General features: G+C 44.2%; 1 protein-coding gene across 38 annotated transcripts in view; it reads left to right on the top strand.

The window, feature by feature from the left end:
• Positions 1-16536, top strand: part of Rbfox2 (RNA binding fox-1 homolog 2) — a 271178-nt gene extending 254642 nt beyond the window's left edge. For 14 of the 38 annotated variants that reach the window (XM_051159880.1, XM_051159859.1, XM_051159857.1 and 11 more), the window contains 8 exons: positions 208-261; positions 372-466; positions 2333-2475; positions 5972-6011; positions 10583-10614; positions 14573-14661; positions 15076-15148; positions 16391-16536. In XM_051159880.1, coding sequence (XP_051015837.1) covers positions 208-261; positions 372-466; positions 2333-2475; positions 5972-6011; positions 10583-10614; positions 14573-14661; positions 15076-15148; positions 16391-16445 — 581 coding nt within the window. In that variant the 3' untranslated portion in view covers positions 16446-16536. Of the gene's footprint in view, positions 1-207; positions 262-371; positions 467-2332; positions 2476-3515; positions 3579-5971; positions 6013-8575; positions 8619-10582; positions 10615-14572; positions 14662-15075; positions 15149-16390 lie in introns of those variants that run through there. The other 24 variants (XM_051159888.1, XM_051159873.1, XM_051159872.1 and 21 more) reach the window with 9 other exon arrangements.
• Positions 16537-17199: the final 663 nt, after the last annotated feature.

Below are 17199 nucleotides of genomic sequence, written 5' to 3'. Positions count from 1 at the left end.
CAATCCCTCTCTGCACTCCATGCACCCCTATTTACTGCCTCCTCCCCTCAGGGATGCTGCTAAAAGATGATACCATGCCCTTTCCTTTAGAAACTCTTAACCTGGGGAGGAAGACAGCCCAGAGATGCCTGAAGCCACCTTGACTTGCAGAGTTCACTCCTGTCCTCACGTAGTCTTAAACATTCAATGTCCTCTTTTCTCTTTCAGGCTGGAAGTTAAGCCCAGTAGTTGGAGCTGTGTATGGTCCTGAGTTATACGCAGGTAGTACTGCACTGCTTCCCTTTCTGCTACTTAATGGCATCTGTCGCTTTTCATTTGGCTGTCTTTATAACCTTTTTGTGTTTTTTGTTTTTTTTTTTTAATGCACCTAGCATCCAGCTTTCAAGCTGATGTGTCCCTAGGCAATGAGGCGGCTGTACCCTTGTCAGGAAGAGGAGGCATCAACACTTACATTCCTCTAATCAGTAAGTAGCCTACACTGACGTGGCAGGCAGGGGTTTTGACTGTTGCCCCATGTGCTAGTTTGGTCTGTTTTTGTTCTCCTAGCATAATGCAAAACTGATGGAAAAGAGAAGGTGATATGTAGGCATAGGTTATGGTGTAATTCAAATGCTGATTTCTGTACCCTCCATATCTGGTTGCAATCCGAGTTCTAAGAATCTCCTGTCTCAATATTGTATAAACACTGCTCCCCAATTGTCCTCTGATATGCCAATAAAGCAGCTACAGCCCATTGCTGAGCAGGAGAGAGAATAGGGCTGGACTTCCTGCCAGCCAAGGGAGAAGGAAATAGGGGACTGAACCATGGGCAAAAGGCCAGGTGACATCAGTGAGAACAGCTGAACAAGAAAAGCCACAGAGTGCAAGTATCTCAGGGATTTGCTCTAGAAGGAAGCCAGACTAGCTTAGAGGATTAAGAATAGAGTTATAGCTGCTCAGGATTGTGTTGTGAAATTTTATAAACAATATAATATAATAGAGTCTCAATTACTTGTATGATAGCTGGGTTAAGAGAGAAACTGAGAAACACAATATTATAAAAATGATTTTAACAGTAATAGATACCACAATGCCCTGTTTTGTCGACTCATACTAGAAGTGTCTGCAAAACAAGACTTACTGGAAAGTGTATAGAGGACGAACATGTAAATATCCTCTCTTTGTTTGATCATAAGGAAACCAGAAGATAAGAGCATGTGTAGACTGCATTACTCACACCACCCACTCTCCATGGAGTACCACTTAGCACAGCTGCAGGGTCAGTTTCAGGCCACTCTCTGACTGTCTCTAAAGTCATTTTGACCCAGGCCCTTTTCCCCTAGCAAGAGGTGTAACTAAACTGGATTCAGCAAAGTAGGATGCACACTTAGAACAGGCCTTTGGAAAAGTCTGCCTCATTAAGTATACAAGGTGACTGTAGAGGTTAAAATATTTTAGAGACACCAGGCAGTATTGGCACACACCTTTAATCCCAGCAGGAGGCATACAGGCTGGCGGATCTCTGTGAGTTTTGGGCCAGCATGGTCTACAGAGCAAGTTCCAGGTCAGCTGGAGTTAGCCAGAGAAACCCTATCTTTAAAAATATTTATTTATTTATTTATATTAGAGAAATTAGATAGACAAATGAATTCTCAAAACTATTGTATGCCTTGGAGGTTTGTACCATGTAAAACTATAAAGAACCTTCCTTTTGAGGAATACGTATAAATAATAGCATTTAGAAACAAAATTAATAGTTGGCCAGTTAAAGAATTTTATTAATCTGGTTTAAACTATCAGCAGAAATTAAAATTTTTACTTCTTTTTAATCCCAGCACTCAGAAGGGAAGAGGCAGGTAGATCTCTGAGTTCGAGGCCAGCCTGGTCTACAAAGAGAGTTCCAGAACAGCCAAGGCTACACAGAGAAACCCTGTCTCACAAAAACAAAAAAATGTACACCTTATTAAGATGATTTTTCAGAGCTGCTTCTGATAAGGAATTTTTTGGTTTTGGGTTTTTTTTTTTCCCCCCCTGGTTTTTCAAGACAGGACCTCTGTGTCGCCTTGGCTGTCCTGGCTGATATAGAGTTTTTTATCATCAGCTTGCATTATGACCGGAAAAACCTGGAAGAGACAAAATTAACTCAAGATTTGTGCCCAGCGAGGCATGGAATCATTGCTTGGTCATCTTGTATCTCTCCAAAGCCCCAGAGACAGTAGTGTATTAACTAGTGTACTTGCTGTCTTTCCAGGGAAGGTTTGGTACCTGTCCTTCTACTTTTTCATAATTGATTCTCAAGGTAGCTTTGTGCCAGCTCCTGACTGCAAGTTGAAATTTCTGTCATCTTTTGGGTCTCCCTTTAGTTCCTGGCTTCCCTTACCCAACTGCAGCCACCACGGCAGCTGCTTTCAGAGGAGCCCATCTGAGGGGCAGAGGGCGGACAGTGTACGGTGCAGTCCGAGCGGTACCTCCAACAGCCATCCCCGCCTATCCAGGGTAAGCATTAGATTCCAGAATCGTCGTTCCTAAAGCAACTGCGTAAGAAAAGAAGGGAAGGAAGCGTACTCTGGCCCTCTCTGCCTTCTAGAATGTTGCTGGGCAGCATTTAGATGCTGTGTGAATATTTGCAAATTATTGGGTTAAGGACAAGAACTAAATACAGAAATGTGACCAAGGATCAATTCATTATATCAACCCTCATTTTGGCCACCTTAAGTCTTCATGGTGATGGCTTAAGACAGTGGCCAGAGCCGTCTTGTGTTTGCTAGCGGTGTGTTGGCATGGAGTTCACTCAGCAGCGCACGAGTGTGGATTAACACTACTGCAGAGAACTGAGAAGGGAGCTGGAGATTGTAGTGCCAGACTGTGTCTGCTGTGCTCACCCGTCTCACCACCCCATGTCGGGACAGAGGCCAGCACATGGCCCACCCAATGGTTTCACTGCCTGGGTAGTGAGCAGCAAAGCTAGTTACCCACAATGGATTTGCTTTCTTTGTAGGAAACAGACTAAAAGAGGTGAATTCAAAGATGGACCAAGTCCAATTAAATAGAGGGCAAGAGGGAGAGGTAGGGGCTCCAGCTGCAGCTGGCTTCTGAGATGGTAGCAGCTCATGTAGCTGAGCGTCCCTCACCTTCAGTTTGGAGTGGAGCGTGTCTCATGCAGTGGACAGATTCCATAGCAACAAATAAATCCTTTGTTTTTGAATGGGGAGAAGAAGGGAAGATGGCAGATTGGCTGTTAGTTGTTTGTGTCAGCTTAACGTATTTTTTATATAAAGCAAACTTCTAGTTCAGGTGTACCAAGGACTCTTAAGAGTTGATATTTCTCTTCATCTTTTCTCTGCCTATGACAGGTAGTTTTTTGTTGTTGTTTTTTGTTTTTGTTTTTTTCTATATTCTGGAGAAACATAAATAGCTGCAGAAAAGCCAATTAGCTGCTTTTTAGTTAAAACATAAAGGAAGAGAGGATATCCCTTTCTGATAGCAGAATTGGCTTCACCAGGAGGTATACTAATTTAACATTCATTCATTCATAGACCAATGGACATACCATTAGGAGTCCTCCATGCCACAGAATTAAAGCATTTTTATTAGACAAGGCAAGTATGCATGCTGAAGTGGGCAGACTCCAAGACACTGCAAGGGAACTGCTTCAGAAAATAACTTTCATTTGCAATTTATAGATAATTAAATCCCATGCATTCCATCATCTCCATCTTCTGCCATGACTTGCTTTTAATTTTATCCTTTTTTGTCTCAACTTGACCTTTGACCTTCAACCTCTGGCATCTCTCTCTCTCTTTTTTTTTTTTTTTTTCTAAATTAAAGATACACCTTTGTTTCATTAAGAAATATTTGAGTGAAACATGAAAGTGACTCTTTTACAAGCTCAGTACACTAAGAAAATTGCTCATGACCTGTCTCCCATTTCAACCCAAAAGCATTTACTGTCACATTTGCAGGGAGAGAGTGCACAGAGAAACATGGATCTTCCAATTTTGTACCTTCCTGGGCTACCTCATAAAGTAGCTGAGTTCATTCCTGTTCAATGTAGGGCCTTTTAAGAACCTTTCTCTACTAAGTCTGTGTCAGGTATATATTCGCTTAAACGGAGCTTACCAGTTTCTGTGCATTGCATTGAACACTAATTTCACGTGTATTCTTTTTTTTTTAATTAACTGAACCACCTGTATACATGAAAAATGGCAAGGAATAAGTCCAGGCTCTCATGGGGAGTAGCCTAGAATTGCTTTCAGCCTTGTGAGCCACTGTGTTCCTGCCTCTTATGGCATTGGGTACAGGGACATCAAAATTCTTGTAGAATCCAGATGAATATTCACAATAAGCGATTTGCCTAAGAACAAAATATATCTATGTCTTTAATGGCAACACTCTATAGAAGGAAGGTGTTGGTTTTTGCCTGTGTCCCCTCACTGACATTGATGAAGATTAATTCCCCACTTGGCCTCTGTGTTTTCCACTCATCAGCCTTCTCCTATGCAAGTCTTCATGAAAATGCAGCGGAGAGGCAGGTTCATCCCAGGGTCAGGCTTAAGTGCATGGAGACTGAAGCAGGTAGAGCCTGCTACAGACACCAAAAGTCTATTTGCTTTTCCTGGTGCACAAAACAGGTTGAGTGTAAGGTGCATTGCAGGGTGTGACTTTGCAACTTGTAGATATGACTTAGTGGCCCTACTTGTTAGTTCAATTCATTATAACTTAGCTAATAAACCAAAATAGACTTTTAAAAATATATAAAACAGCTAAGTTTTGACCTGACAAATGTGAAGAAAAGGTTTGTCTTTTCTCTCTACCACTGTTTATGCCTTTTGCTCCCAAAATAATGTTTTGGGGAAAATCTATATGTACATAAGCACTTCATAATGCTGGAGCATGGTCTACATTTTAAAAATAATAGTATAGTACTGCTCTAAATTCATGTTTTTAAAAACTAATATTGCCTCCTTGGCAAAGCCCATTACTAAACAGGAGAGTGAGTCCTACCAGCAACCTCCTCAGTTTCATTGTCAGGTAGAACAAGCCTAGTCATGACCAGAGCTTCAGTCACCAATTGTATTTTTCAGAATTCTTCGAATGCTCTATTAGTTAAGAAAGAACCCTTAAATCTTCCAGTTGCTCCTTCCCACTCTGGATTATATTGTTACTATCTGGGATCCCACTGCACCTTTCAATTCTTGGACCAATCACCTTAACCTTGAGCTCATTACCTCTGCTTGTGAAAGCAATGCATTGTGGGTATTTTTGGTTGTTTTGTTCTTTTGGTTTTTTTTTTAATTACATTTCTCTGTTTACTTTGGTCAGAATTGATTGACTTGTTTTTCCAAGGTGTTGCATTGGTTCTTAAAAATGCTGAATAATAATACTTTGCATGCTTGTGTGATCAGCCAAATCTTATCGCATGTCTAATGTGCAGGGTGAAAAGCAGGTGATGTATGGATAGCAGGGAAAGCTACACTTTCCAAAACGAGCATTACTACTGTGCATCGCTTGAAACACACTTTGCACGAAGGTCCTGACCTAATGGAATTCATTTTGTTCCCTCTCTTCATGAAGCTAAGCCCTTCACCATCCCTACTCTTGTACAGGCTTTAAAAACAACATTCCCCCCGGACAAACTTAGATTTAAAAGTGCTCCATATACGAAAGTTGACCTATTTAGCCCAGCACATCTCAGACAGCTATAGAAGGCCTTGCCGGGAACACTGCTCATGTCTTCAGTCTGAGCTGCCCAGTGTCCAGGCGCTCGATCTAGCTTTGCAGACCCTTAGCTCTCCTCGCATGTCCTGGAGGCATGGAACACACACATGGACTTCTGGCATATCTCTGTCACCAGCTTGCCGAGGCCCCATGTCCAGGTCACATTCATACATCACCTGCCTGTGTAGCGCATGTGCATGCTGCCGTCCTCAATAACCGGAATGTGTTTCTGTTCTTTTGTTTTTTGTTTTTGTTTTTGTGTGGATTTCTGCAGTGTGGTTTACCAGGACGGATTTTACGGTGCTGACCTCTATGTAAGTACATACACTGGGGCCTTTTGGACCCCATCCCCTGACAAGCCAGCCTTTTTTTTTCTGTTTCTTTAGTTTGTTTTGTTTTTATTTTGTTTTCCTTTTTTAAAAAAAATATATATATAATTTAATTTTTGTTTTCCTTTTTCCTTGTGGAGATATATATATATACATTTATATATTTTAAGAATGCAAGCATGCTTCTCTGCCACTGCGCTTGCCCCTGGGTGCAAAAACTAAGCCTTTTGGGTTTTGTGACGGTTGCTGGGGTCAGTCTGCTGGACACATTCTTCCCCTCCCTGTGCCCATGAATGTTCTGGGCACCTCTTAACTTGTGAGATGATCAGCAGGGTTAAAGTCGTATTGTCGCGTCATCTGCATACATAAATAACAGGACTAGCTTAGTCTGGCACCAGCTCTTTCCCTTTGGTGCTTTTCTTTTCATCCCATACCCTCTTTAGAGCATCAGGGCTTTGTTTTATGTAAGTTGCAGTAAGTTTTCTGAACTGTGTGCTTTTTAATTTTACATGATTTATGAAAATGAACTTGTGAAAGTGACATCAAGCAACTGATACTGTAGTATAGGAGATAGATGGAGATAGATGGAGAGGCGTGTATAGTAAGTTAAAGACCACAGCACTCAGTTTAAAAGCCGTCTACCTGCAAGTCCACAGCCAGTGACTCTTTTTCTTAGGAGTCAGCTAGGGAAACTGGGGAGCATGATTCACAGTCTGGACTCTTAGAGCCATTCAGCTATTGTGAAGACTTCTCAGTTGTGACATTTAATCCATCATCCATGTAGCTGGAGATGAAGTTCCATGGTTTGTGGTCACATACTACTTAAAAAAAGGTCCATCTAGCTGACACAGGAAAAGCTTTTGAGTTGTGAGGACTATTATTAAGAACCTTCCAAATGGTCTTTTTTTCTGAATGCCAGCATAGTCTACTGACCCAAATCATTAAGACAGTTTTGTAAGAAAGAGTTAGTAGTAGGAAGTTCTTCTGTGGGGTCGGTCAGTGTATCCAGACAGTGCCTTCTCTGCCCTCTTCTCTCTGTTGGTGCCTGCTTCCTCAGCAGTGTGACGTCAGGCCATTGAAAGTCACTGAAGCCTGCCGCAGTAGAGCACGCCACTTCCTCAGGCCCAGTGAGCTGACACCTGTGCTAGTTAGAATCCTAGAGTGTGTCTCTCTAGTAACGGGCCATCGGCCTGTGATTACGAGAATCCCCAAGTAGTTTATACAGCCAGGACTAGAGGCCACTTACTCCATATTTCATTACCTTTCTTTGTACTTTAATTAAAACCTAACTCTTGCTCAGCAAATTTTCAAGAAGTAATTTCCCCATGTTCATGGTTGCGGATTGGGCAGATCTGGCTTACTTTACGGCAGACTGCTCACTGCTGGACATGCACAGCTACGCTGACATTAGCATATAAGTTCTCTGCTCTCGTGAAGCATCTTCTTAGTCCCTCAGTCTGCTGTCCGCTCCAGTGGAGCAGGCTTTTCTATTTGAATTCGTTCCCCAACTGAGGTTTTATTTTTTATGTAATGTCCTCCTTACTTGGGACTTTTCTAAAATATGTCCTACTTTTATCCTGCTTTTGCCTGCTTTTACCTTCAACCAACCAACTAAATATATGTTTATGGTTCTCCTTTTTTCTTACTTTGCAGTGTAACGTGTTTCTGTGCCCATTAAGAGAATGTTCTGGTGGGGTTGTTTTGTTTCTGTTTTGTAGGTTTTTTTCATCTAAATGAATAATCTACAGACTCTAAGCAAGTAGTCCAGTGGCGTGGTCACAATACCCTTCCGAGCGGCCCCCGCCTGCTTAAGTCCTGATGCTTCTTTCCTGCCTCTTTCTTTCTCCCATCTAAAGCAGAGCTGTTGGGAGGGGGAAAGTTGGCCAGTAGTGCTGAGGTAGCATCTGAGCCCTCTAGCAAGAGCCGGGACTACAGTGTGTGTTCTAGCTGTGGCTGTTAAACTGGATGGCCCATGTGTGACAGAGCTAAGGTGGGCTCTTAAAAGCAGAAGCAAAACCTGGCTGTTTTCCTTCTAGTTTTTTCTACTTTTCTCCGTACATTTCCAGACTGTGGAACCTATCACTGTACCTTTACATCTGGCTTCCTCAGAAATGCGTGCTAGAATAGGATGAGTGCAGGGTTTAGTGTGTAAAAAGGCACTCTGGCTCAGGCAGGGCACTCAGGGGAGGACCCTCGGTGTTGGCATCTTTCTTAAGTCTTCCCTCTTATGCTCTGAGAGTGGCATACTTTTGTCTGGAAACAAAGTGTCCTGCTCTAGCCCTCATGTCCTCCATTTGTAAAGAACCCTGCTCTTCCAGGCTAGGTGTCCTCCCCATCCCCACTGCCCCCCTTTTCCCATCAGAAAAGCCAAGGTTCACCCTAAATCATCTTTTAAGTGGGATAACAAACTGCTCCTGATTCTCATCCTGTGAAAAGCATGCTTGCATCCAAAGGAAAGAAAAGGCTGGCCGCCCATGACGGGCTCTTTGTATGATTGTTTTCCTTCCACAGCTGTGTTTTTGAACTGCTCTTCCTGTGTTCTGTTATAGAATAGTCTTACAGGAACCAATCATTAGCGCTAAAATACCTCAGGTAGGAGTGCCAGTGTGACCTGCCAATCAATCAGATTGTGGATTGCAGTGAAAAAATTGAATTATACTAACCATTCCAGCTCCACGTTAGAGATGGGAACAGAGGCTTTTTTGGACAATCAAGACTTGTGAGCGTGTGATCTAAGCCCTGCTACCTCAGCAGTGCACACATCGCATCCACACATCATGGCACTTCCTTCAAAATGAGCCTTGTGGTCCCCTTGACACACATCTGCCACAGACGCATCACATGCACTATCCCATCATTCCTGCCTCTCTCAGCTTGTCAGTCACATTTGCCTGTGCTATTTAAGCTAGTCTTTTCTATTGGGGATACTAGCATCTGAGGGTGCTGGGGAAGAAATGTCAAAAGGGAGGAGACAGAAGTCTTCCCATGTAAGGCTTCAAGTCCCACGTCTAGCTACCTAGTGAAATCCTAGTCAGAAATGGACTGTGCTGCTGCCAAAGCAGGGCGTGGCCACAGGTCTAGACATGCCAGGACCCTGTGCCCTCTGTCCATTCTCCTGAGAAGATCAGTGAGTGCTTGGGTAACAGCATGTCTGTTAGAGCATTTGCCACGAGCTTGCTGCTAGGAGAACAACAGTCTGTTACTTAGTAGCCCAGTTACTTCATGTAACCCAGCATTATTTTAGAAATGAATGGATTTGGAGAAATGTGGAATAGTAAAATATTTGAAAGATTTTATTCATTAAAGATTATCTCTCATCTATCATGTAAATCAAAGATAACCAAGTTGATCATGACAGTCTCTCTCCTTAGCCCCAAACTTAAATAATCATGACATGGAACTTCAATGATACTTTCCAGAGTAAATAGATCTGTCCATCCAGAACAGAAAGTATGCCTTTTGCAGTCAGGTCTGTGCCGTGTCTGCATGAGAACTTGCTGTCTCCTATATATAGCTGTGGCTCTCAGCTGGAGTAGGGAACAAGGGCGTTAGGATCCCCTAGGACAGATCCAACAGTTCTAGAGGCCAAACATTAAACCTTTGCTAAGTCAACTGGATCTCTGCTCCATGGTCGGGATGTTAGTCGTCACGCCTGCCAATCCCCAACACACGTGCACACACTTGCCTTGCGCTGTCCATCTGCACACTACATAGGGATAACAAGCTTTCATTTGTCTGCTGGTCTTGAGCTACACACTTTTCCTCCTCAGTGTCACATGTCATTGTCTTTCAGGTAGAGAGAAGGTGTCTTGACATCACATGCTCACCAAAGTCCTGTTTTAATGTAAACCTAAAGCAAAAATACAATAAAACTAAAGGCAAGGTTAAAATCAAGACAAGATGAAAATTTGTAAGTGTGCAGACAAGGTCATGTGCAGGGGAGCGATGGTTAGAACGTGTCAGCTGCAGGAGCGGTACAGAAGAGCCAGTAGTACAGAGTCAATTGGATGATAAAACCAATCCAGGAAGTAGAATGGGCAACTTCAGGGAAGTAACGCCAGGCGACAGAAACAGGCTTTCCTTTAACATTTTCGGAAAGTCATTAGCAAAGGGACTTAAAGCAGCAGCATTTAGCTTTGAGAATCTAGAAGTAGAAGCAGAAATATGACAAATAATTGAGAAAACAAAAAGTTCTCAAGTACAGGAGGAACGTTGGTCACACGCTAGGTAAGGCTATGCCAGTGCTCCTCGAGAGTGAGCGTCTGGGGTGAGCTCCGTGGCTTGGGCTGAGCTCTCTTGCCAAAGCCAGGCAGGTTGCCTAGCGGAGCGATGTATGACTGAGCTGCCAAATTGGGAACGCTAGGCATTACTCAGAAAGGCTACAGAGGAGACTAAGTGATTTCTAAGGGGCATGTGTGGATTTGAACCAGGCTTAGCCATGCCAAACTTAGGCAGCTTTCAGGGTTTCAGAAGCCGTCTGTGTGTGCCCTCCTACACTATGGTGTGCTGTGGCCATGCTAATCCCCATTTTTTGTTTTATTTCAAATCACACACAGATAGAATCTGCAAACTGCTTCAGATCAAACAGGTCTGATTGTGTGTAAATACATATGTCCTTTTTAATTTTTATTAATGGTTGCTTCAGTTTTGCATCAGTGCATGGTTAAAAGCAATACACATCAGCTATTCATGACTTCATATCTCCAAATGAATTATTTCTCCTCCTTTTGTTTGTTTGTTTGTGCAGTCAGCTGAGGAATTGTTAACATCTCACTCTAAATCTCTCAGTGGAGTCTCTGTTCCCTTCTCTGATATAACAGATGGGTTACTGCTTGTTATAATTATTAACATTGTGGTATGGGCCAGGGCTCGGGTGGGCAAGATGTACTCCTCCTTTGGGCTGGGGAGGGGCCAGTTGTTAGGGTATGGAATGTTAACTCAAGTGGTGACTGACTGTTTCCGTAATACCAGGTCGTTGTGGCTGCACGCTCTAGTAATTGAGGCTGTGTACTTCACCGAGCTTGTGGTAGAGCCTAGGGCAAACCGCTGTCCCAAGAGAATGCTGGGATAGATAGAGTTAGCCAGTGCCAGTCTGGACGTGGTGGTTTTGCTGTTGTTTAGCTCCGGATGTCGGCATGCTCAGTTTTAATGTGATTAATATTAATGTGGCGCCACCTCCCCCACGCCTGAGCCCTCCTCTCCTTCCTCCCACCTTGTTCTTTTTGAAAATTTTAAGAAACAGTAATGAAAACCTTGGTGTTTCAAACTGCACTTTGTTCTCATGTTCTATATGAGCCTTCAAAATTGCTGGTTAAAGTAAAATCTGGGGGAGAAAAAAACAAAACAAGTCTCTTAGCCTGGAATCTTTGTACACTCTGAAACCGAAAACATTTAAGTCAGTTTTATTGAGTAGAATTTGTCCTGAGTTTTGTGTAATGTTCTATGGAGTAGGATGTGTCTGGGAAGCGTCACTGCTGGCACACAGTGCACTTCTGCCTAGGCATAGGTGAGGGACCGTCCTGCCCACACACAGCCCTCCTTTAAATGACTTCTGTAACTGCTGGGTGATCTCTGCCTTTTAAAAGCACTAAATAGGTTTTGGGGTTTTGTTTTGTTTTGTTTTTTCGAGACAGGGTTTCTCTGTTTAGTCCTGGTTGTCCTGGAACTCTGTTTGTAGACCAGGCTGGCCTTGAACTCACAGAGGTCCACCTGCTGGGATTAAAGAGGTGTGCCACCATGCCTGGCCTTAAGTAGGTTTTCTTACTGCCATTGTTCTCCCAAGCCCATCAGTGTCAATAAAATATTTCATCCCGTCCCACGCTTGAAGCAGAGAGAGCTTCATCATTGCGACCCCAAAGTCAGAGTCCGCTCGTGAAAACAAAGTGCTGCAGAGGGAGAAAGCCATGTCCTTCCAAGTGGGAAGGACCTGCATCGCTGAGGAAGCCATTGCTGTCAGTTGCCCCGCTTAGGAGCCCTTCCTTCCACTTAGCAGGTGCGGCTCAGAGCTGTGGTTGGAGAGAACGTGCAGAATGCAGCCTGTACGCTCTCTTCAAGCTCCCAGGGGTCAGGCCTGAATCTGAACTTTCAGTGAGAACTCCAGTCTGCAAATGTGTGCGTAACTACGCTTGGATCGAGCTTCAGCTGATCTCACCACCTCAGCTTTCTAAAATTGTGAAGATTATTTTGGTGTTTGAAGGAATGCTTAAGAGACAAAGCACATAATACTAAATTACATTTGTTACAAAGAAGTTTTCACTAAAGATTTAGCTTCCGATCTAAACAGCGGAACCTTATCTAAAGAGAAGGAACAGCTGAGCCTTTATGGCCCAGAGGAAGATTGTACCGTAACAACAAACTTCGTGTTCTCTAACCATTGCTTTCTCCATCCCATGTCCTCTTTGGAGGCTTAAGAATTGGAGCAGACCCTGTGGAGCCAGAAGTGAGGCACTGCCCAGGAGGTCCAGCCTGCTCTTGCAGTAGACATGGCTCAAAACCACAAGGGTGCTTCCTGCCACACTCCACTTAGGCCATGTCACTGCAGGGTTTGGTAATGGTGACTCAGATTGTCCCTTACAGATACCTACAGAGAGGGTGACAGCCAAGGAGTGTTGCACAGCTGAAGCTGCTGACGCTGATTTCTTACACCACAGACTTGGCGAACTCCCTCATATTGCTGGTGCTTTACTAGAAAAAGATTAGAAGTTCATAAAAGTATAGGTGTTTCCAAATTGAGATTTACCAGGAATCAAAGAAGACATCTAGAACTGCCAGGCAGAGTGCTAGAAAAGAACGAGGATCCCACCAGAAAATACTTCTTGTTCATAGTGGCACATACTTTAACCCCAGCACCTGGGAGAAAGAGGCAGGTACATTTCTGTGAGTTCAAAGCCAGCCTGTCTACATAGCAAATCCCCAGACAGCCTAGGCTAGCTCTATCTTTAGAAACAGACTAGCAATATCATCTCCAAATGCACCTGCATGTGAACACACACACACACCTTTTCAACTCTAAACAATGGCAAAAAAAAAAAAAAGCAAATGTGAAATCTTTCTTGTAAAGTTTGCAAAAAATGAGATATTTCAGCTGCCATGGTATGTGGACCATCTACAGGAACAAACAGTTTTATCATTTATAACTGAATCAACTGCCGGGCATGGTGGCGCACGCCTTTAATCCCAGCACTTGGGAGGCAGAGGCAGGTGGATCACTGTGAGTTCGAGACCAACCTGGTCTACAGAGTGAGTCCAGGACAGCCAAGGCTACACAGAGAAACCCTGTCTCAGGGGGGGGGGGGGGGGACTGAATCAACTGAGCCAATTGGACCAACTGAACAGCTATTTTTGATCCAAAGGATGACAATAAAAATGTGTGTCTGAGGCTGCGTAGCAATCCCAGCACTTGGGTGGCAGAGGCAGATGGATCTCCGTGAGTTCAAGGCCAGCCTGGACTAGAGAGCGAGTTCCAGGACAGCCAAAGCTGTTATACAGAGAAACCCTGTCTCAAAAAACAAAAAGGAAAAAAAAAGTGTATCTGGCCAGGCAGTGGTGGCACACACCTTTAATCCCAGCACCCGGGAAGCAGAAGGATAAGTGAAAGGAGGCCTTGCCAGCGGTATTGGCCTGGCTCATAAACCCTGGTTACATGACTATCCTTGAGTCCAGAAGGCACATCTCTGTTCATCAAAATGCAGGTGGAGTAGCAGCTGTCCTGGTTTTGAGTTCCTAGGACTTCTCAAGAGGGTGTATGAGCCGGGGTGGGGTGGGGTGGGGTGGGGTAGGGGAAGCTCCCAGAGAATACTATGGGGAAAAATAAGCAGTTGGGGCATGTCTGGCCTCATCAGAGCTAGCCAAATGCTCCTAAGCCGCTTGAGATCTGATTTCCCTAAGTCTTGAATGTGGGCTAGAGTTACGAGTTTTTCTGAAGAGAACTAGGGTTAAACAGTTAGCTTTTAAAGCCATAGTCTCTGTCCCCACCACTGTGAAAGCAGGTGGTGGAGCTTATTGAGTCTCAGGCAGTTCTCTGCTGCCTGGTCTGCTTGGTCCCTTTCTCCCTGGTATCTCTCTTGACAGACAAGCTTGGACCTATGGGCCCAAGCTCTGGTCAGATCTTCCTGTGACCTGCTGCATACTCTTGGTAACCAGCCAGTCCCAGTGCAGAGAATCTGAGATTGACACCTATGGATGTCATAGATTTTAGTTCTTTGAACTGTTATAGGCATGTTGGCTCACAGTTCTCCCAACATTTCAAGATTATTTTCTCTGTCAAGAGTTCCAGAAAACACTGTATTCCTTAAAATTACTAGGTCGTACCTGTGTACTTTATTTTCCTTAGTGTCACAAACCGGAAAGCAAATTCCTATATTGGCTGCAGCTTGATTTCTGACAATAGGAGGAACATGCAGACTGGTGCAGTTTGAAACATCCTTTCCCATGTGTGTCTGTGTTTGTGTCTGTCCTTGTGTCTACATGTGTACGTCTGTATGGGGGTAGGGGGGTGCTGGCTTGGGGAGAGGTAGCTGTAAAGTCAGTTCTCTTCTCTCCTGTAGGGTGGATATGCAGCCTACAGATATGCACAGCCTGCTACTGCAACCGCAGCCACAGCTGCTGCAGCCGCTGCAGCCGCTTACAGCGACGGGTATGTACAGAGCCAGAGAAAGCTGGCTCTTCCATGCCCTGAGCACCATCCAGCTGCAGCATCACTCTCTCCTCCTCACCATTTCCAAAGCTGCCTTTAGGCCATGGGCTCCTGCCAGCCTGGCTCTTTCTGGGGCCTGTTCTTCATGGCTTGTGCCACGCGGCATCTAGGCCTAACCTCTTCTCATACTCGCTCTCTTGTTCTCTCTTGGGCTGTGATTATGGGCAGTCTTCTTCCTCATTTGACCCCATCTTTGCCATTTTGTAAAGTGTGTCAGGGCTTCCCGGTTCCTGCATTCAGGAACAGAGATGGGACTTCTTTCCATCCGCCATTTTCCCACTGATAGTTCACATCTGTAGCACAGGACCTTCGGGGCTGGTCTCAACTTTCTCTGACTACACTTCTCCTTTCCAGTTACGGCAGGGTGTACACAGCTGACCCCTACCATGCCCTCGCCCCTGCCGCCAGCTATGGAGTTGGCGCTGTGGTAAGTGTGCATACCTTTTTTCTTAAGACACATTAATTCTAACCTCTACATGTAATTTTTGAAAAATGAGGGGCAGCAATATATTGTCATCACAACCATGGCCAAAGTGTGGAAGTCATATGAGACCCTGGGAATTTATGTTAACTTTCTTTACCTTTATGTCTGGAAAGGCAGAGGGAAGGAAGGGGTTGAAGGTGACAGTCATTTAGGAGAGGACAAAGGGAATGGGTTCCCACACTGGGCACATCCCAGTGGTGTCATGTTCTTGATAGTAGCCGAGGCTTGGGAAGGTTGTGGTGGCCAGTTTTCACAGCAGGCTCTCGGTGTATTCAGTTTTTAGTTGCTGATGCCTGACAATGCCCCTGCTGTCCTCCTGCCTTCTGGTATGTTGTATTGGGACTCCAGTATTGGGAACACAACAATCTCCAGTAGCAGTTGTAGGCAAGTGTGGAAGAAGTACATAGAGCAACTCTAGAATAATCCATGGGACTGATGTTCTTGCTGCAGCCTTCTTGGATTTGGCATAAATGCCCTTACTGCTGCCTGGGATCCATAGCTACAAGGGTGGGCCACTCCATAGTAACATCTGTTTTATCTCATGCTGACCCTGAAAGACCGACCCAGGGGACGATTCCTGGGTAGGTTCATGTGAAGAGAAATAAGATAACCAGAGAAAGCCAGTCGGTAAAGGTAAGGAGAAAAGCAGGGTGGTGTGCACATCCACACCTCACACGCAGACTCTCACAGTTTCAGGGGGAAATTATCTTCATTGAACAAACGTAGACTCGTTCCCTTTGTTAGCCTCCAAACAGTGCAGTGTGACCAGCATTCACAGAGCTTAACCTTGTATGAGTCCTTTGTGTGCTGCAGAGACAGGGCATTTGCAGGAGAATGTGTCTTGTATACAAACACCACGTGGGACTAGAGATGTTGCAGTTTGGACATCTATGTGTATATCTTGAATTGGTGCCCCATGGATACTGAGAGGCAACTGTATTTTATAGATTATAGAGGAGTTGTTTCATTGATTGAAAGATTGACTTAGGTTTAAATGTAGCATCATTGCAAACAAAGACGTGAGCACCTCTGCCTAGCAGTATCCAGAAGTAACACATGTGAGAAGGGAGCTCAGCAGTGCAGCATCAGCCAGGACTACGGCAGCATCACAAAGACAGACTTGAAAAACTTCTAATGCTTCTCTCATCGCCTTTTAATTATTTTTATGTCTTTACTTAACTGCAGGCGAGTTTGTACCGAGGTGGCTACAGCCGATTTGCCCCCTACTGAAGTGACGTGAGACCCCTGCAAATGGGACAGCCCCCAGTTCATGAGGCCTGGCTGCTGCAATATTTACTAGTAGAGGACTCTATAGCAAGATGAAGGGGAAACAAGCAAGCAAACAGAGAATACTTTTTATACCTCACTGTGTTCTTTGAATATGTATTTCTCCTTTAAATTTCTGCCTTTAATTCTTTTGTTCCAAAGATTGTGCTTTTATTTTTTTTTGTTTTGGGATTTATTTTTATTTTATTTTACTTTTTGTTTTGTTTTGTTTGGGGAGGGTTTTTTGAGGGGGTTGTTTTGGTTTTTGGTTTTGTTTTGTTTTGTTTAGGGGGGCGTTGTTTTTATTTTTGCTTTTTTTAAACTGTGGTTTGAAAAAAAAAAAGATACTGCATTTCCACGTCTATATGTTCGTGCTTAGCTTATTCTGTCAGTCATGGAAGAGGCAGTCCAGGAGGAAGGAGCCGATACATGTGTTTGATCAGAAGCCAGCAGACAGAATTACCAAAGTGTATCTGGTGCTGAGTGGCTGGGGGTGGGGGACAAGCAGAGTGGAAATCAGCTCTGCAGCAGTGTGATCTTCAGGCCTGTCTTTGGGCTCTGACTGGCTGTGGCTGGAATCCACAGGCCACTAGGTAGGAGTTTGTGCTTGCAAAACAGGAGAATTTCAAAGATGCTTTTCTCTCCTCTTCCCTCCTGTCTTTGCATTCTTTTTACAATCATTTACCCGCACAGCCTGGGAATGTTGGCATGGTTTTTGGAGTTACAGT

This window comes from Acomys russatus, chromosome 17 (genome assembly GCF_903995435.1).
Source record: "Acomys russatus chromosome 17, mAcoRus1.1, whole genome shotgun sequence".
NCBI lineage: Eukaryota > Metazoa > Chordata > Mammalia > Rodentia > Muridae > Acomys > Acomys russatus.
Note: the sequence above shows the minus strand (reverse complement) of the source record. Positions and strands in the feature narration are given on the sequence as shown.